This window comes from Eurytemora carolleeae, unplaced genomic scaffold (assembly GCF_000591075.1).
Source record: "Eurytemora carolleeae unplaced genomic scaffold, Eaff_2.0 scaffold81, whole genome shotgun sequence".
In the NCBI taxonomy this organism is placed as follows: domain Eukaryota; kingdom Metazoa; phylum Arthropoda; class Copepoda; order Calanoida; family Temoridae; genus Eurytemora; species Eurytemora carolleeae.
The window spans coordinates 80,562-102,169 of NW_019396041.1; the positions used below are offsets into that span (position 1 = coordinate 80,562).

The following is a 21,608-nucleotide window of genomic DNA, read 5'->3' on the forward strand; positions in this document are numbered from 1 at the left end:
ATCTGTATCCTTTAAACATTTGTCGGGGCAAAAATGATTTGATCTCAAGAAAAAAACGTTCTTACATATTTAAATCGAGGGTCACTTAAAATACGTTTACAGTCCCTTCACGTCTAAAAGAAATAAACTAAGATGTTTTGTGTTAAAATTTATTACGTTTTTTTATGCTTTTCTTTATGATATTTTATACAACAATAATTGTAAAAAACGGCATATTATTATACAACTGCATATTATCATATTTATGAGATTCTTATATTACATAGAAATGATATTGATATTTTTATAAAAATTTATAAATTACATTGATTAAGTACTGTAAATTACAGGCAGGTGAACTGATTTCTGTTTTGAATTGCACAATAATTTGCAGTACATTTGAAGACATACATGTTATATTGTTGAAGTTTTTACCAGCATCAAGTTTTGATGAATATAAAAATCAGAAATTCGTCGAGAAAATTGGTCATCATGTTTTTCTTGTCTTATAACATAAATTGGGAGGTATGATTTAGAAATGTGTAATATATACTTTTTCTTCTTTAAAATCTTCAAAAACGATATTTTTAAACGACAGAAATATTGTTCTACTTTATATTGTTTAGATAAATACTGAGATTCTTGTGTTAGAGGAATAGAAATAAATTCTATTTCAAATTTTTTCCTATTTTTTCATGATAATTGTGTTTTTCAAGTTTTCTTCATCTTCTTAATGTCAGTGGATCATACTGCTCTCTTGGAGAAAGTCTTGTTCCTAAAAATAAAAATAAACATTTTAGTAATTTTTTCAAGCATTTTTTAGTTGAACTAAATAGACTAAGTTCAACTACTTATTGGTATTCATTAAATTTGGCCTCAGGATTTTTATTGTCACAAAAGCATAAAGGCAAAATATCAATTAAAAACAAATTACCGAATGGTACAGAGCTGACGTTGTTCTCATCTATAACTTCAGTTTCAAAAACAACAGGAGATTGAGGTCGTCTGACAGGTCGTCTTATCTTTACTCCCTCACTCTCATATACATCTACACCACCCTAAACAGTTGATTGTGTACTTGCAGTTAGAAGAACATGAGGAGTTTAATTTAACCATATTGGATTCAACATAAGCAGAAACAAATTAGATACTTTGTTTTCTTGTTGCATATATGTTGTGATAAATTTATTTTGAATGTTTTTTATGCTTCTTTACTAGCTTAGATTGGTTAGCACATGGTAAGTGCATTTCATTGTTTGTATGTTTAAAACATACTTTGGTATATCCGATAGATTCATTATCTTATGTTAAACCAATGACCTTATATATTACAAAGTATAATTTTATTTGTGAGATAAGTAAAGACTTATATTGTTGAACCAATGACCTTATATATTGCAAAGTATAATTTTATTTGTGAGATAAGTAAAGACTTTTATTGTTGAACCAATGTTCTTATATATTACAAAGATTAATTTTATTTGTGAGATAAGTAAAGACTTATATTGTTGAACCAATGTTCTTATATATTACAAAATATAATTTTATTTGTGAGATAAGTAAAGACTTTTATTGTTGAACAAATGACTTTATATATTACAAAGTATAATTTTATTTGTGAGATAAGTAAAGACTTTTATTGTTAAACAAATGACCTTATATATTACAAAGTATAATTTTATTTGTGAGATAAATAAAGACTTTTATTGTTGAACAAATGACCTTATATATTACAATGTACAATTTAATTTGTGAAATAAGAAAAGACTTTTATTGTTGAACAAATGACCTTACATATTACAATGTATATTTTAATTGTGAAATAAGAAGACTTTTCTTTTAACAAATGACCTTATATATTACAATGTATATTTTAATTTGTGAAATAAGAAAAGACTTTTATTGTTGAACAAATGACCCTACATATTACAAAATATATAATATATAAGGTAGTAAAATGTTTTAATTTACAATTAATGGTTGATTTATTGTATTTACTGTGAGAAAACTACACACAGTTCAAACTTCATCCTACTTTACTATACACTCCAATCTTTGTCGTCTAATTTGGACACCTATTTTACTAGACTAATACAATAGCACTCCATATTTTAATAAAATGGCACTCTACATTTGTAATACAATAGCACTCCACATTTTAATACAAGAGCACTCCATATTTTAATACAATGGCACTCCACATTTGTAATACAATAGCACTCCACATTTAATAAATTAGCATTCCATATTTCAATACAATAACACTCCCACCTTTAAAACAATATCACTCCAAATTTAAAGATAATAGCACTCCACATTTTATTACAATGGCAGTCTACATTTGTAATACAATAGCACTCCACATTTAATAGATTAGCATTCCATATTTTTATACAATAACACTCCCAGCTTTAATAAAATATCACTCCACATTTAAATAAAATAGTACTGCACATTTTATTACAATGGCAGTCTTCATTTGTAATACAAAAGCACTCCATATTTAATAAATTAGCATTCAATTTTTTAATAGAATAACACTCCCAACTTAAATATAATATCACTCCACATTTAAAGAAAATAGCACTTCACATTTTAATACAAGGGCACTCCACATTTGAATACAGGGGCACTCCACATCTTAATACAAGGGCACTTCACATTTCAATACAAGGGCACTCCACATTTTGATACAAGGGCACTCAACATTTAATACAAGGGCACTCCACATTTTAATACAAGGGTACTCCACATTTTAATACAAGGGCACTCCACATCTTAATACAAGGGCACTCCACATCTTCATACAAGGGCACTCCACATCTTAATACAAGGGCACTCCACATTTTAATACAAGGGCACTCCACATTTTAATGCAAGGGCACTTCACATTTTAATACAAGAGCACTCTACATCTTAATACAAGGGCACTCCACATCTTAATACAAGGGCACTCCACATTTCAATACAAGGGCACTCCACATTTTAATACTAGGGCACTCCACATTTCAATACAAGGGCACTCCACATCTTAATACAAAGGCACTCCACATTTTAATACAAGGGCACTCCACATCTTAATACAAAGGCACTCCACATTTTAATACAAGGGCACTCCACATCTTAATACAAAGGCACTCCACATTTCAATACAAGGGCACTCCACATCTTAATACAAAGGCACTCCACATTTTAATACAAGATCACTCTACATCTTAATACAAGGGCACTCCACATCTTAATACTTGGGCACCCCACATCTTAATACAAGGGCACTCCACATTTTAATACAAGGGCACTTCACATTTTAATACAAGGGCACTCCACATCTTAATACAAGGGCACTCTACATTTTAATACAAGGGAACTCCACATCATAATACAAGAGCACTCCACATCATAATACAATATCTCAATAAACACTCCATTCCTTATTACACAAAACATTCCCCAATGCACATGACTAGACACTACTATTAGCACTATTAACACTCTGCACTCTAAACCATAATAAAGTATAACAATCGTATGAACTAAAGACTAAAGGTTTACCTCTGTAATATTATGTGCAAAACTCAGGAAATGTTTGGGTTAAGGAGGATGTAAAAAAAAATCATGTCTTGATACTCAATAAAAGAATGAGAGGGGGGGGGGGGAAATGAGTGAACATGTAATTTTTAAAAAATGTCGATATTTTCAGGCATTTTATATTTTCTGAATAATTTGTTTTGTGAATCTAATTGTAGTTGTAGAACGGATATGAAGATATCAACAGGAAATATAAGCATGGTTTCTTTAAACTCAAACATAATTCTTCAATCCGTAGCATATCTCAATAACGGATCAAAACAATATTTCAAAATTTTTAAATTGGGGTATGGAGGCCGGAGGGTCACTTGACATTATAATGACACTGATTGACTCTTTAAGACTTGCATTCTCTTGTAAAATGTTAGTACTCTAGTCTACCAGGGGAGGGAATTTGAATAAGTATCTATGAACAATCCCTAATTCAAAAGTAAGGTTATCAGAAACAATTTTTTGGACAAAAATGGAACAAAAAGAACGAAAAGCAAATTTAAATACATTCACGACGAAATAGCCGTTTTAGTTTTATACACTTTTAACATTTAACACTTTTTGCCAATGCATAAAATGATTTAAATCGTGGAGTTCATCAGATATTAAAGTATTTTTGTCAAGCGAATATCATTTTGATACATGTATACAAAAGATAGAAAATTAAGACAATTGTTTTATCAAAATTGTCCAGTATCACGTCAAAGAAAGTAAATTTCAAGTTTGATGGAAATTTTCAATCATGACTCCTAATTTTGAAAAGCTATTCCTAGGAACCAAAAAAATTTGGATTTGGTATATGCTGATATAAGCTGATCTCATACTTTGCCACACCTCAAATTTAAATTTTCTAATCCCTATATCTTTGCAACCTGATGGTGTACACCTTTTATATTTTAAACATAGGATTGCAAAGATATAGGGATTAGAAAAGACTCAATTCCTTTGACCTTTTTCTTATATCTAGTTTGGAGATTGGAATTATGGATACCTGTTTAGGGGACCCGGAACCAGAATTATGCATTTTTAAAGATACCTGTTTAGGGGACCCGGAACCAGAATTTTAGGGATACCTGTTTATGGGACCCTGAACCAGAATTATGGTTGTTTAGTTATGGATACCTGTTTATGGGACCCGGAACCAGAATTATTATTTGGAAAGTTATGGATACCTGTTTAGGGGACCCGGAACCAGAATTATAATTTGGGAAGTTGGGGAAGCTGGAACCAGGCTTGTTCTAGACAAAAACGTGTTTTATTTGGACGGAAAGCATAATTTCAAGCGACTTATATTCAAAGATGAAAATGCCCGATTCACAACGGTACCCTTGAAACCTAAATCTGATCGAGCATGAATTTGACAGCTGATTTTTTCAATTGTGCGTTCTCTACTAAAGTAAATTGCGCATTTCTACTACAAGAAAACGTATAATAGATTATTAGAAATGAACAATTTTAATCTTAGAAAACAACAATATCTTCCACATTAATGTTAAGCTAGATATATATTTCAAGGGTACCATTACAAATCAGGCATTGCGATTATTTTGGTAAGGATAACTTGAAATTACGCTTACAGTCCCTTTAACGGCGTAACATTTATCAAGGCATATTTTATTTTAAAATTCCATCTAAATATCTTGAACCTGCTTTCATTGTTGATTTGTTTTATTTCAATTGTAAAAACGATACAATCTTGGAAATCTGAGATATGATTTAGTTTAGTATCTTTATGAATCATTAATGTACCATAAAATATTTGGATACATTTTATGTTCCACACGAAAATGAATTTTTTTCTACCCCAAATCATTAATTTTCCACGTGAAACCCAAAACGTTTGTTGAAGGTTTTTTTTAGTGTAATATATTACCCTTGTAGGCTGGTAATATATTACCCTTGTAGGCTGGTAATATATTTCCCTTGTAGGCTGGTAATATATTACCCTTGTAGGCTTTCCCTTGTAGGCTGGTAATATATTACCCTTGTAGGCTGGTAATATATTACCCTTGTAGGCTGGTAATATATTACCCTTGTAGGCTGGTAATATATTACCCTTGTATGCTGGTAATATATGAATTGATGGATTTATTTTGCGCAAGGGTAGAAATCCCGCTTTCAGGATTGTTTGAAGACAGATTTAAATGATTACATGTCACTCAGGGCAAAACCCTTTTAGATTGATCGACACAATAATATAGAATATCCATTCTTCTATAAACCACCCCATTCACCTTTCCCCGATTTTTTGTAAGATTGGTCAGATTGTGTGCTAAATCAATTCCATGTTGGAAACCAAAAAATCGATACAATTCTTTATCTGTCCATCTGACTATCAATCTATCAATGTTCTTAAAGTTTCCCACGTTCTTGACAAGTCTAAAGCGTGTACAGCTGCTCAGTGAGTTTAACGGTGCATAGGAGGTCAGCGTAATATTAAACTTTGTCTTTAAACTTGTTTTCCAAAGAAAGGACAGTGGTTACTTACTACAAATCTTTTTATCTTTGCAACCCGTACACTTCAAAACTAAGAAATATGATAGCTCAAATATTGAAAGTTTGAAACATTAAATGTCTACACCATCAGATTGCAAAGATATTGGGATTTAGTAATCAGTTATTTTTTAGAATTTTCCTTTGAGGAAACTGATTGCTCTTTAAATTCTCAAATTAAAATTAAAAATGTCTTATTCACCTTACTTTTCCCCAATGTAGTTCCAACATTGATATCAAAGCTGCTTGGAACATTTATAGCATTCTCAACAGGTACATAGATAGTTCTAAACATCAATATGATCATGTACAGGTACATAGATAGTTCTAAACTGCAATATATTCATGACGGGTACATAGATAGTTCTAAACTGCAATATGTTCATGTACGGGTACATAGATAGTTCTAAACAGCAATATGTGCATGTACTGGTACATAAATAGTTCTAAACAGACAATATGTTCATGTACAACTACATAGATAGTTCTAAACAGCAATATGTTCATGTACAGGTACATAGATAGTTCTAAACAGACAATATGTTCATGTACAGGTACATAGATAGTTATAAACACCAATACGTTCATGTACAGGTACATAGATAGTTCTGTACAGCAATATGTTGATTTACAGGTACATAGATAGTTATAAACAGCAAAATGTTCATGTACAGGTACATAGATAGTTCTAAACAGACAATATTTTAATGTGCAGGTAGATAGATAGTTCTAAACAGCAATATGTTCATGTGCAGGTACATAGATAGTTCTAAACTGACAATATTTTCATGTACAGGTACATAGAGAGTTCTAAACAGCAATATGCTAATGTACAGGTACAAAGATATATATATTTACAGGTAAATGTACATGACAAGTTCTCAAGATAAATTATATATATTATTATAAATAATAAAGGTAAATCATGATTGTCATCCTCCAAGTTTATTACACTTTCAGTCTGAATGGTTTAGGTTCTAATGTCCTTCAAGGTTTTGTTAACGCTGCTTCAAGATAACCTTCATTTAATGTACTACAACATTTTACATCGGTAAAATAAAAACCCTTTTTTGATAATATTCACCCCTAACTTTTGTGAGAATTCTCTAAAACAGGTTGGCAAGAAAATGGCTGACTTTTTTCCTTTCTACAGAAAGAAATTTCTTCCATAAAAGTCAAATGCACTTTTTTTCATTGAAAGTCCAACCAAAAAAATTCCGCTTGCAATCCTTGTATCATGGCTCATTGTCTATACATGTTTCAGTATCATGTTTCAGTATGTCCGTCTAAGATTTATTTGTAAACCTGATTTCACTGGGTGGATCAAATCCTTCACCATTCTCCTCAACTCTCAAGGGTATATCATAGAACAGGGGAACATTATTATCCTAAATATAATCTAGTAAACATTGGTTTGATAACTGAGACATCAAAGTACATGATTGATTGATTGATTTTTAGAATCGTTGTTGTTAATGTTTTGTCAGTTCAGAGAGAAAGGAACTGAACACCTCCCTCAAACTATGATTTTTAATCCTTATTTCTCTGCATCCTTTATATTTCAAACTATAAATTCTTCTAGATCCATATTTATGATATGAAAGGTTTACGTTATCAGGTCGCAAAATATAAGACTTTGAAAATAAATTTGAATTTGAAACGAGTGCAATTGGAAACAGTGTAATTTTATATTATCAAGATTATTAATGTTTAAATAATTTTCAAACCCTAAAATATGCGTTTATCATTGCATGCATACCATCAGAAGCGCCCCCGCCCCCTCGGCCCACACCGACCCTCCTTCTTCTCAGCACGTGCGTCAAGGATATTTTGCGCGTCTAGCGCAAAATATGTAAAATGCAGCATGTCAGAGCTGGACACTGACGCATTTACGCAATATCTTGAACACATTTATACGCGCATTGGTATGGAATTTTCAATATGACAAAAAACTTTACAATAACGTCAAAACCCTGTGAAACACAAACAAAATAAAGAAGTTAAAGAATAAATCTGAATCGGAAGGGGGGGGGAAATAAAAGAAAAAAGTGTGGTAGTGGAGTAGAAAATATTTTTGAGGGGGGAGAAGATAGAATGGGTTAGAAGGGGTAGTGAGAGGGGTGAAATAAGGATACTATAATGTCAAATCTAATTTCAGTCGTTGAATTGTGGAGATATAAAGCAATATATAATAAATTAAATTAAATACATTGTAAAGTCTGTTAACCTTGTTCTATAAACTGAAACCTCTTGGTTTATATAACAATAGAACATACTCAACTACATTATAATAGGAAATTTGGTATTATTTGTTTAACAATAATACAAAACCAAACATAATAATCCCCCCCCCCCTATTTTCTTTCATTGCAGAAACCCCCCTTCTTTTTCTCTGCGGAAAATCCCCCCTTTTTCTCTGCAGAAAACCCCCAATTCTTTCTCTACAGAAAATTTCCTCCCTTTCTTTGCAGAGAATCATCCTTCTTTCTGTTCAGAAATCCCCCTTCTTTCTCTACAGAAAATTCACCTCCCTTTCTCTGCAGAAATCTTTCCTCTTTCTCTACAGAAAATCTCCCTTCTTTCTCTGCAGAAATCTTTCCTCTTTCTCTACAAAAAAACCTCCCTATTTCTCTGCAGAAAATCCCCCATCTTTCTCTGAAGAAAATCCCCCCTTCTTTCTCTTCAGAAAATCCCCCCTTTTTCTTCAGAAATCCACCTCTTTCTCTGCAGAAAACCCACCTTTTTCTCTGCAGAAAACACACCTCTTTCTCTGCAGAAAACCCACCTTTTTCTCTGCAGAAAATCCGCCCTTTTTCTGCCAAAGTTCCCTCTACCCCTCACACTTTGAGTCTTGATCTCATCAACACTGCCTTTGAGACTCGAACCTATTTATTGTCGAGGCTCGAGCCCATTACATTTATCAACCTGAAGGTTCGAACCCAACCAATTTATCTCTCTTGGAATCTCGACCCCAGCCCATTTATCTCTCTTGGAATCTTGAACCCAACCCATTTATCTCACGTCGAGGCTCAAACCCATTTCATTTTTATCTCTTTAAGATTCGATCCCAACCCATTTATCTCTCTTGGAAGCTCGAACCCAGCCCCATTTATCTCTTTTGGAGGCTCGAACCATGCCAATCTATATCTCTCGAAGAAACGAACCCAATCCATTTATCTCTCTTGGAGACTCGTACCCAACACATTTAATTCTCTTTAAGACTCGAACCCAACCCATTTATCTCACGTCGAGGCTGGAGCTCATTAGAATATCCCACTTACTACACGATTCGAGTCTCCATACAAATTCCCCCATTTTCATTTCATATTTTATTTTCGAATTCAACCTAAACGAACAATTAAGATTCAGAGCCCTGCCAACATTTGAATCTGTTTTCTAATTTCTATATGAATATGGCCGACATTTCTTAGAAATATTTCAGTTAATTGCAAGTTCCTGTATTATTGACTTGGCAGGTTGGCATCTACCTTGGACAGTTCATGATAAAGATCAATTTCAGCCTTCTATTAACCCTAAAATTACGGGGAGGGAGGGGGGGGGGGGTCTCGGTACCTGCCCTCTTCAGTTTTAACTGTTTCATATATTTATCTTACCGAATTCTAAGCTTTTAAGAAAAAATATGTGTTTAAAGATTTTTCAATGCATAAGGTATGAAAGGGCAGCAAAAACGGTTCGGAAATATATATATATATATAATATAATATAAGCCAATTTGAAAACCTAAAAAACTTGAAAAGTTAAATGAATAGTGAAGTTACAAAAATAATATTAGTGCTTACGTGTCGCATGTTTACATTGGTCGGATTAATCAAAAATTGCATTTTAAAAATATTTTTTGCACATTTTTGAAATCATAATCATTGAATTTTGAATTATAGATTTTAATGAATTTTAATGAAAAGGATGCTTTAATCATTATTCTTTAGCATTGTGATAATGTGTGTGGAGAGCGTGAGTCTGAAGTTTTTCAATATTTATATTAGATTTCTGTCATTGTTTGTTTTTATTTCTTAACGATATTTATTTAACTTTTTATATAACGCGTAACCAATGTTACACAATTTGGAGGATTTAAATCAGAACACTTTAAGTCCATACTAAGCATAAGCATAATCTTTTAACCCTAAACAGGCGTCAAACCCCCCCCCCCTTTTTTTAACACTATCAGCGCAAAGTTTTTTGACTTTTAAGGAATAGTAATTTTAAGGTAATAAGTTCGCTCCGTGTTTAAAAAATCTAAAAAGTTCCATAACTTTTTTTTGACTAAAGCTACAGATCTAAAAACCACGTTTTTGAAAAGCCCTTAAAAAATGGATGCCAAAAAATGTGTCAGATCTTGAAATTTGCCTAAAACAAAAAAACATTTTCTATATTTTTCCGACCCTTTTTTTCTCATTTTTTTAAACCCTACATTGTACCAACACTATTAAAGTTAGCGGTCCAATGAACATGCAGTTCAACCCTATGCCTTTACTCTAAGGTCTTTTTCCCCAGGTTTCACATAGATTCAGACCCCCCAGCCTTTATAGGGTTAAAGAAAAGAAAAGAAGTAATTACTTGCCTCAAACTATAATTTTTAATGAATACCATGATTGATTGATTGATGGTGTAAATCTTTGATATTAAAAAATAAATTTTTTGATCCAGCAGAATTCATAGTTTAACATTTTGATCATACGATCGACAACAAGCTGCAAATATTTATAGAAAAAATATTTTAAGGTAAAACGTTCCTTTTTGTGAAATTAATATCTACTGTTTCTATTCGGTTCTCACTGTTATCTTTTTACCTCATTAACAGAAAAAGATGGAATTATATTATCATCTCCAAATATTTCTCCACTAAATCATAACTCATCATATAAATAACTCAATCAAAAAATATACCGAATATTATCAGATTCTTTATAAATATTAAAAATAAAATGTGTAAACAGTAGGTTGATGTTAATATCTTTATAAAAGTAGAAAATATCTAAAAAAAAAATGTATCTAATTAAAAAAATAAATTTGCTTCGGAATAAAGATATATCTAAATTTTTGAAAATAAAATGACAAATTTCCTGTAGGGTTCAGCATCTTCAAGTTTACCCACATCAACCTCATCCTGAAATATAATAAGAAAATAATGTTATACGGAATTGAGTCTTTGCCACAAACTGAAATTTTCTAATCACTTTAATATCGTTGCAACTTGATGGTGCTAACCTTTGATATTTCAAACTGAGATTTTTTTGAAAGTTTTAAATATCTAAGGTCAATAATATAGGTTTGCAAAAATATAGGGATTAGAAATCAGACATTCAAATCCATTATTTTAGAAATCCAAAAACAATTTCATTTATTTCATCATTTACGTCCCCTACCCAACCCCCTATCCCCCAGAAATAAAAATGAAAGAACATAAGTACCTCGCACATTGTTAAATTTTATCATGTGCTTTTTAAACTAAGTTTTCTACCTGATTTCAAAATCAGAAAATTCAATATTTAATGGTAGTTTAAAGGTAGTTTCTATAATTGCTGGATTAATAGAAAAAACAGATGCTCAGACCTAAAACCCCCCGCACCGTCGCACCCATACTTCAGACTACGAATTTAATCGTGCATAAAGTTTTTGCGAGGTAAAAACTGCATGCAAAACTGGTTGGACAGAATATGGTTAAAAATATGAAAGGTCAAGGGTGCAAACTAAAATATTCAGGATTTATTCAGACTTAAATCTTATACATGCAGTAGACTCATTCAATATACAGGGTGTACCAATAAACATGGGAATTTTAAGACGATTTACAAATTGTCTTTTAACCCTATCCCCGCTGGGGTACTTGAAAACCAGGATACGCTGGGGGGGGGTCAATTTGACCCCCCCCCTCTAAATCCCATGTTTTATGTCCAAATATGACAAATGATACATCATTAGAAAGCTCTTGTGCTCTACTTTTAGAATCTGCAAAAGAATTTGCAAATTTGCGAAAATTGAATTTTTTATTGCAAAATCCAGTTTTATAGTAAAAATGTTTGCAAAAAAAATTTTGTCCAAAAAATGACAAATAATACATTTTTAAAAAGCGATTGACCATGCCATTTCAAATATGCAAATCTTTTTGCAAAATTTTAAATAATCTGATTTTTAATCAAGAAAAACTAAAAATGTGCAAATTTCCTTTGACAGGTTGTTTGCAAAAAATTTGCAATTTTTTTTTCGCAAAACTTGTGCAATCCGTTTTCTTATGTCATAGGCTTTCCAAAAAGCAAAATTTTATCAGAATCTGACAAGTGAAAGTGGGTCAAAACAAAGATTTAGTTTGCTACAGGCAAAAGCAGTCATTCAGGCAGTGTGCCTGAGGACTCAGGCAGTTAGTATTAAAGCCCGGTTTTAGGCCTAAAGGAAGGGCTTTGGGTATGTAAGAAAAGTCAGAAAATTTCAACAGCCTCAGACCAATACTTTTTGAGTTATGTAAAAAAAACTATTGACCCCCCAGCGGGAATAGGGTTAATAGGCATTTTTTCGTGAATACAGTATGCTTTATAATTTATAAAGTATAATCTAAACTAAACCCATCTACTTTAACAAGTAGTATCTAAAACCTCGTCATTGAAAATGAGGTTTACAATTTTTGAACATTCTTGATAGGTACACACTTTATGAAGTAGTGAACTTTTTATGCTTGGAATGCAAGTAATACATTTTCATAATTCATATACATATACGGCACATTTGAATAAAGTAGCTAAATTTGCCTTTTTCTTATTTAACCCCTAGTTGAAAATGGATTATACAGTATGCAACTGCAATTCATTTATAAACATAGTTAAACTCAATTCATAAATATTCTGTACAGCTCATTAAAAATTAGAGTAAAAATTACTTTTGTTCCAAATCCTGTGTGTACTTGTACCAGTACAAAACCTGTATCTACACCAATACAAAACACTTATACCGCAACTACACCAATCCAATGAAAAACCCGTACCTTTACCAATATAAAACCCGTACCTGTACCAATATAAAACCCGTACCTGTACCAATATAAAACCATACCTGTTCATTCTGGTTTTCATTCTCATAGTAAATATAGAAAACATCAGATTCAGGAGTTAAACCATTTGTTCCCTAAACAGATTATGCATAATTTGAGACTATCAGTTTTAGAATTTTCGATAAACATGAAGGTACGAATATTCTACAGGACTGAACATTTGTCTTAAAATCTTATCTTTTATATCTTTGCACTTAATATCCAGTAGTGTAAACCTTTTATATTTCAAGCATTCAATATTGAATCTATAGAAGAATTTGAGATTTTAAATTTTAATGGTTTACAAAAGCTACAATATAAGGAGATTAATCGGTGCTGTGGCTGGAGGTTTATATAACTATAGCAATGCAAAAGATTACAAAACTAGTACAAATACCTGAACACTTTCTACAGATTGAGAGGTTCTCAGATCAACTATTTCACTGATTGGTGAATCATTTTTTAAAAAGATGTCATTGAAAGGCTCCTGTGACTCTAGAACTGGAACATTTTCTATATTGTCAGAAGGCGACGGAGAGTTAAAGCTTTTGAATGCAGTAAATGGTGCAGGCTTCTGGTATTCAGCTTGGTATGAAGCTGCGGTTGGAGAAGGTTGGGGTAAGGATGGACTCGGAGAGGGTTGGTAAGGAGCTGGACTTGGAGAACCTTGATAAGGAGATGGGGATGGAGAAGGTTGGTAAGGAGCTGGACTTGGAGAGGGTTGGTAAGGAGCTGGACTTGGAGAACCCTGATAAGGAAACGGGGATGGAGAGGGTTGATATGATGATGGAGAGGGTGAAGCTGTGAATGGAGCTGGGCTAGGAGATGGTTGATATGATTGCTGTGGAAAAATATATCCAGATTCTCCGGGAAAGTTGAATTGAGGACTGGCATAGTTGTTTTGTATGGAAGGGGATGAATATGAAGGTGATGGAGATGAGTAGGTGAAAACAGGGGGAGAGGCAGTGGACGAAGGACTGTTGTAAAGATCAAATGTATTTTCATCAGACGCAGATTCAAAAGTACTCTGAGGTCCAAAATATGCTTTGGCAGGAGCAGGCACTTGAGCAGGAGCTTCATAAGCAGGAGCGGAAGCAGGGGCTTCATATGCTGGAGCAGGAGCAGGAGCTTCATATGCAGGAGCAGGAGCTTTATATGCTGGGGCCTCATATGCTGGAGCAGCAGCAGGGGCCTCATATGCTGGAGCAGAGGCATCGTAAACAGGAGCCGAAGATGCAGCAGTCTCCCGGAACAGAGTATCTTGATAAACTGGAAGATTGGCTAGAACAGGTGCTGCTGAATAAACTGGTGGTGATGTTGACTTTGGAATATAAACAGGAGGTTGATATTCAGGTAGGGATGGGGAGGCTGGAATATAAACTGGAGCAGATGTTGTTGGTGCTACATATGATGAAGCTGCTATAGGAGGAGAATAAGACGAGACTGGCGCAGTTGAAGGGGCATAAGAAGGGGATACTGTTGTATGAGTTTTAGTGGTAGGACGTTCATAAGCTGGGGGAGAAGAATTTGATTCGGCAGGTTGATGTTTACTAGGGGGAGCAGGGTAGGTAAGTCCAGCTTCAAACACTGCATTTTCTCCTGAAATCCACTGTGTATTGATTCCTGCCTGTCGGAATATATTCTGCAGATTAAGAGGACCATAGTGTCCATGTCCTACCCAGCCATACTGCTGACTTGGTCCTTAACAAAGAATATTAATATTTAGTATAAAGAATTAATACAGGAATGCATTGCACAACATGTTGAAGCAATTTCTAATAGCATTTTTATGTAACTCATGTGAAAATACTTAGAAATACAATAATCCAATCTACCTGCAGGCTTTATTATGAACTTTGGCTTGGAGGCGACTTTATAATCACGGTGTTCAGCAACATCAGGCTTCTTCTCTTCTTTTGCAGGTTTTACAGAGGTATCTTTTTTATGGTTGAGATGTTGTTTAGGCGCTTTAACCTTGGTAACTTCGGGTTTTGATTCCTCTGCTTCATTTTCTTTCACATTTTCCTTCTGAGCATTTTTGGTCTTGAAAGAGTTTTGAAGTTTCTCACTTAAAATATTATTTTTGCTCAGCTTCAGTGGTGTTTGGTCAATTTTCCGGGGAACTTTATTAGTTATCCTAGGTATAAGCACTGGTGAACCAGGTTTATTCACTGTTTTCTTGTCTGTTGTTAACTTTTGTGGAACAGGGTGAGGATGGGGGGTATGCTGATACTGGTTTGATAGAATTGACGGATGATGAGATTGCTGAGGGTGCCGTAGAGCCTGCTTTTGATTAGCCAAGTTGGACTGTTTTTCATGTTGAATGTTATGATGCTGACTCTTCACATTCTGAGTTGCTCCTCTATAGAACTGTGGCAATCTCTGTCCATTTTGAGGTACTCCCTGTTTGATTTGGGAGACGCCTTGGTGTTTCTTTACAACTCCCTGGTGTAACTTTTTCTGGTGATTCGTAAATACTCCCTTCTGGTGCTTCTGAATGCCTTGATGTGCATTTTCTACTCCATGTTGATTTTGATTCGCATGATGCACTCCCTGATGCACCTTTTGGCCTCCCTGACGGGAGTGTGGTCTTTCTTGATGAGCGTGTACCCCCTTTTGATGTAACTGCGGTCCATCTTGATTGGATTGAATAGATCTGGCCTCCTGAGTCAGAGTGTTTAAAGATTGTTTTCTTTGAGGTAGATTTCGTTGTTGTCGGTCAGCTGATTGATGAAGGTTAAAATGTTGATGAATAGGTCGGCTAAACTCTATATCATGTTTACTTCTGAAGAACTGGTATTGTTTATTGTTGTCTGCAAACGTACTGCAGAGAATGGAGAGGAGAGGAACTATGATTATTAGATTCACCATCTGAAAAATTGAAAATAATAAAAATGTAGATTTTATAGTTTACTAGCTACAGGGTACGGCGTTGCAGGTAGAGGAAAAAAAAGTTGGACAAAGGAATTGAGTCTTTGTCACAAACTATTTGAACATTTTTTTTTTCACACAACGTTCACCTATGAGTGTCCAAAAAAATTTCAGCCCATTCGGTCCAGCCGTTTGGCCTGCTATAGGCAATATATATATGAATGTCTTGTTTTATTATATTGATAACAAAAAATCGTTCTAGAAGATATACACACTAATATATCTGCATAATTCAGACACTTTAAATTATAGAATCCTCATATCTAGTAAGAGTGTAATCTAGTTTAAATTATTTGCTTGTCTACAATGATCAAATAATAATAATTCAGAAGTTATAATTATAATTTGTTAATAAGAGCTCAGAGCAGATTGGTGGTATGGTAATGGATAAACGTACACCTGGGACAGGGGTGAAATAATATTTTTAAGAGTGTGATTTTTAATGCTAAATTTGACCATTATTATTAAAAGAGAAAAAGTACGAGAAATGTAGAAATATAAATTGACGTATATTTGTTCATTGCATTTATGGAATATGCCAAAAAGAGAAAGCAAATAAAGGAATAAAAAAAGAATTGTAAAAAAAGATAATTGAGGTGGCAGGGCAAGAGTGAATGGGGGGGAGGGTTAGCGTGAACAAATTAAGAACCAAACACCATTATTACAAACCTAGACTCAATGAAAGCGAAGAGAAATCAATTACTGGTTAGGAAGGAAGTAAAGGGGGGGGGGGCAATTGATAAATGTTTACAACCTTGCCTGAATTAATTTGTTTATTTCAATTGGTTAACCAAATCTTTGCGAAAAATAAACAAATTTCGGAAAAAACCTGTGGCATGACAATTTTATTTTTTCGAATGTTCTCGATCAAGTTTTTCCCGCGGAGTTAGTCTTTCTGGAATTTGTCTAATATCTAAAATTGAAAACTGGAAATTTTCTGGATATTATCGGGACTAGTTTTTGGATATCAAGGAAATATTATTCTGTATTATTATTTATCTAAAGTACAGGGACATTGTATGTTAATTTGTGTTTGCTTTTATAGTGTCTTATATAGATTTCTTAAAGGCTTGTTTAAATAATAATGATTATGTTTTCAATTAAAACAATATTAGTATTTGGTACGATGTACTTGAAGGTAAACATTATTTTCTTTAAATTCTGTGAAAAAAGTTTTTACAAATATTTAGGTTAAAGTAAACAGCAGGGGTTACGCAATGCGTATCGTGTTGATTGTTTGCGTACCTTGACCTTCCTCTGCGTCAACAATTGACCAATCCAGGGATTATTGAATCATTGAAAAGTTTTTGGTTTGGTAGTATACTTTAAAATCAAAATAAAATCGTATAGTGTATTTTTTAATGGGATAATATTTATCCCGGTATATTGGCCAGTTAGCAGTGTATGTATAGTTCTCAACTAATCCTTGGGATTTATTAGTAGATTGGTACTAGGATAGATAGATAGATATAGTAAAGGTAAATAGACATATATATACTCTTCTATACAAGTAAGAAGATACATTTATCAAATATACTTTATAAAACACATAAGGGATAGTACAGGGTTAATAGAATCCAATTTTTGTATCTACCAAGTAAGTTCATTGATGTTTTATTAAGAGTTGTTTTGGTGTTATATTGCTTAATTTTTTAACCTTAAAGGTAGAAATTACCCATTTTTAAGTAATCATCTAACGAACGAAAAGTATCGAAAGAAATATACAACAAAACCAGAATTCTGAATTTTCATTCGATATCAAGTTTTAGAGGTTCTGAATCCGAGGATCAATAATCTTTTAGGTTTTCATGATTATTTTTAAATATGTGTACAGTCCCTTTAAAGAGACTGTATAAGGTTAATTCTATCAATTGTAAATAAGAAATCAATGTTCATAATTTTGGAAACTGATCACTTTCAATTGTGGTTTCTCTACAAAAATGACTTGCGCATTTCTACTGCAGGTGAACAAAGGAATTTTCAGAATTAAACACTTTAAAGCGGACATGGCCATCTTTCCATTGGTAGTCAACTGAAATTACGTTTACGTTCATTCGAATAATAAATTGAATGACTAGTTGGAATCGCAATCAATTAAACACAAAATTAATGTCAGCTACTCTTTTAGGCAAAAAATAATATTTAGGAAGGTAGGATAATGAGTATATAATATATATATATATAGATTAAAGTGTATAACAGGTAAGGTATCTAATAAAGTAGATGGTTATGCAGATAGGCACTATGTATATATATATTTATTCATTCATAAACTAGATTAACATAATGTGTAATATATTCCTGAGCACATGTTAAGGTCACTACTCACTGCTAGATACAATCAGGATATATATATATACTCATAGATTTATATAAGTGCATTTATATAATTAAATTCTATAATCAGGGCGGGCTGGGAAGAGGTGTGTGTGGGTGGGTACTTAGTGGTAATGTGAAATAGATCCAGTGACCAGTAACCTTCATTTTAGGGTCCATGAAATCATTCTTAGATTATACTTAAAGCGATTAAAATTTTAACTCAAAAATATTTTCGTTTTCTGCAGTTTGAATTCACAATGTTAAAAAAGAGTTAAATCACAGATATTTCAAATTTTATTTTTTTCAAAGTTCCATTTGGAAACAATAGTTATAAACTATAATGAATGTGTGGGGAATGATACAGATACAAATATACAAGATACGCGACTAATAACTGAGCTATCGAAGATGTCCTTTTGATAAGTATTACTATTAACTATGCTATGATTCTATCCTTGAATAAACACAGCTACTTGTGCCTGGATAGATAGACATTTAGATAGATTTACATAGAGATAGATAGACAAACATATAGATAGACAGAGAACCAGATATATAGACAGATACACAACCAGAGCTGGTAACTTTTGAATGGTGGATATCGGGATTAAGGCTTGATCCACTCCTTTTCTTAATCTCGAGATTAAATAATGCTTGTTCTCCTCTTGTTATTAATCTCTAGATTAATTAACCGATCGAGATTAAGGATATCCCATTCTAAAGTTTTCAGCTCAAATAGATTGAGAGATAGATATGTAAATAGATACACAACCAGATAGATTGAGAGATAGATATGTAGAATGTAGATAGATACACAACCAGATAGATTGAGAGATAGATATGTAGATAGATACGCAACCATATAGATTGAGAGATAAATATGTAGATAGATACACAACCAGATAGATTGAGAGATAGATATGTAGATAGATACACAACCAGATAGATTGAGAGATAGATATGTAGATAGATACACAACCAGATAGATTGAGAGATAGATATGTAGATAGATACACAACCAGATAGATTGAGAGATAGATATGTAGATAGAAAAAGTCACAAACAGAAAGAAATAAAGATAGATAGATATAGACAAAGGCATAAATAGAAAATTATATTTGAGCAAAAATAATTTTTACTTTTTAACACGTTTTTAAAGTTTTTACTAAACTTAAGAAAAAAACTCTGTTTTGCTTTTTTACCTTGTGATAAATAAAAGGATGTATTCCTACTTTGTTAGCATAATATAATCTGAAAACATTCATAAATAAATATGTATAGAGATTAGAGAATTTAAATGAAATGGTAAAAAAATAATCTTAAGAAGGAAAAATTATAGTTTAAAATTGAAGAAAATGGCGAATAAACATTAAAAAAAATGAGAAAAGATTATGAACGTTTTTAAGAACCATGTAAGCTACTTTTTTGACCCTGGAGGATTTTTGTTGACTTTTTGTCCCAAACTCTGATTTTCTAATCTTTATCTCTGCAACACGATGTAGTAGATTTTTTATATTTCAAACCAAAAGTTCTGCTAAAGTTCTGCTAAGTTAAAACAAATCAAAGGTTTCTGAATAAGAAAAGGAATTGAGTCTTTGCCACGAACTTGAATTTTCCAATTCCTATATTTTTGCAACCAGATGGTGTAAGCCTTGAATATTTCAAACTTAGCTTATTTTATCTAACAGAATAATTAGTTTGAAATATCTAAGGTCTCCGACATTGGGCTGCAATGATATAGGGAATAGAAAATTAGTGTTTGTGGCAAAGACTTAATTCCTTTGCGTTTGTGAAAAAAAAACTTAATTACTTTTTGATTCAGAGTTCCTTATTTCTTTAGTCTTTAAAGATTGGTACTCCAGATTTACTTTCCATTAAAGAAACTGTAGACTTGCTTATGAGCCCCAGTCCTCGATCTACAGAGGGACAAGTCTGATACACAACGGTACCCTTTACACCAATGTCTAAGCAAAAATGATTGAGTTATAACTGTCGTGCTTTCAACAAATTCCTTATTAATTTCCTTTGCGGTTTCGGTACAATTGGGATTTGTGAATTTATTATTACAGAAAAAAAAGAAAATTGTGAGAATGAAATATTTTTTTAGCCGGAAAAGCGATGATATTTTGATCAGATGAAGGTTTAAAGGATACCGTTTAGCTGGAGGATAAACTAAAAATACTAACAGACTCTTCAGCGTTTAATTTATATAAAAAAATTAATAAAGCTTTTTATTCATTAAATCCATCCCATTTCATAAATTTTTAGAATTCGTTATTTGGATGGACGGAATCGGAATTAATAAGTTCTAGCTTGGGAACCCAGGTTAGTCATAGTTAGTCCCACCGTTTACCCGCGCCTTGTCGTAAATTACGAGTTAATCTACTTTTCCTGATAACAGCTTCGACCCACTCAACTTAGAATATTAAAACCAAGCTTAGAAAATTGAGCCTCACGAGTTCCCCAACCAAAATTTGTGGCAAATCGGTCTAGGGGTTCCCTAGTTATGATCGGACAGACAAACAGAGATTACAACTTTATAAGTTTATATACTATAGATACCGAGATAGTTGGTGTGCTACCGTTGTATCCTGGCACACTACTGAATTAATCTACCGGCTTCTTAAGCGCCGGCGCCTTTAACATCGTGGGGGAGGGAGGTGGCGCCTGTGTGAAACAATCCAATTCGTAATACAATCAATATTAATCGACGATTAAATAATATGGGATTTATATTGGTACATTTACACAACACAATTTTTATTCCTGAAATATGTTTGTAAGCATATTTAGTTATACTTTTGCACTAACCCCCATTATAGAAACCCAAAATTTGAAGAAAAAACTAATTTTATCTCCTCAGACCGAAAGGAAGTGAGTTGTTGCCTCAAACTCAAATTTACAATCTATATATCTTTGCAACCTGAGGGTGTAAACATTTGATATTTCAAACTTAGACTATTTGATCTAATCGAATTCGAAAATAAAGTTTGTGGCAAAAACTTTGGAAAAACTTGAAGGAAACAGAATTTATTTTGATCACACACATTTTTAAAAACTTTTATACTTTAATTTCAAAGGATGAGTTATGGCGAATGTTTGCATTTTCTATTTCGCAAATAACAATTTTATGATATTGGCAAAACATGAGAAGGTTGCAAAATATTTGGCTAAAACAAATTTCTTCCAAAATAAACCAAACTTTAAATTTAACCCCATTCATGTTTTAATTTTTTAAGCTAAAATAACATTAAGATAATTTATA

General features: G+C 32.7%; 1 protein-coding gene across 2 annotated transcripts; it reads right to left on the bottom strand.

Annotated features, from left to right (window-relative positions):
* Window positions 1-171: 171 nt before the first annotated feature.
* On the bottom strand, window positions 172-19,590 carry LOC111700669 (ataxin-2 homolog). 2 transcript variants are annotated; one of them, XM_023471666.1, is made up of 11 exons: window positions 19,546-19,590; window positions 14,929-15,964; window positions 13,491-14,794; window positions 13,117-13,188; window positions 11,136-11,179; window positions 10,863-10,914; window positions 7,357-7,439; window positions 6,254-6,338; window positions 4,731-4,796; window positions 914-1,037; window positions 172-754 (listed from the first exon to the last, which is right to left on the bottom strand). In XM_023471666.1, the coding sequence occupies exons 2-11, from the start codon at window positions 15,962-15,964 to the stop codon at window positions 702-704; spliced, it is 2,919 nt and encodes a 972-aa protein (XP_023327434.1). In that variant the 5' UTR covers window positions 19,546-19,590; the 3' UTR covers window positions 172-701. The 2 variants fall into 2 exon arrangements, with proteins under 2 accessions (XP_023327434.1, XP_023327441.1); XM_023471673.1 differs by lacking the exon at window positions 4,731-4,796.
* Window positions 19,591-21,608: the final 2,018 nt, after the last annotated feature.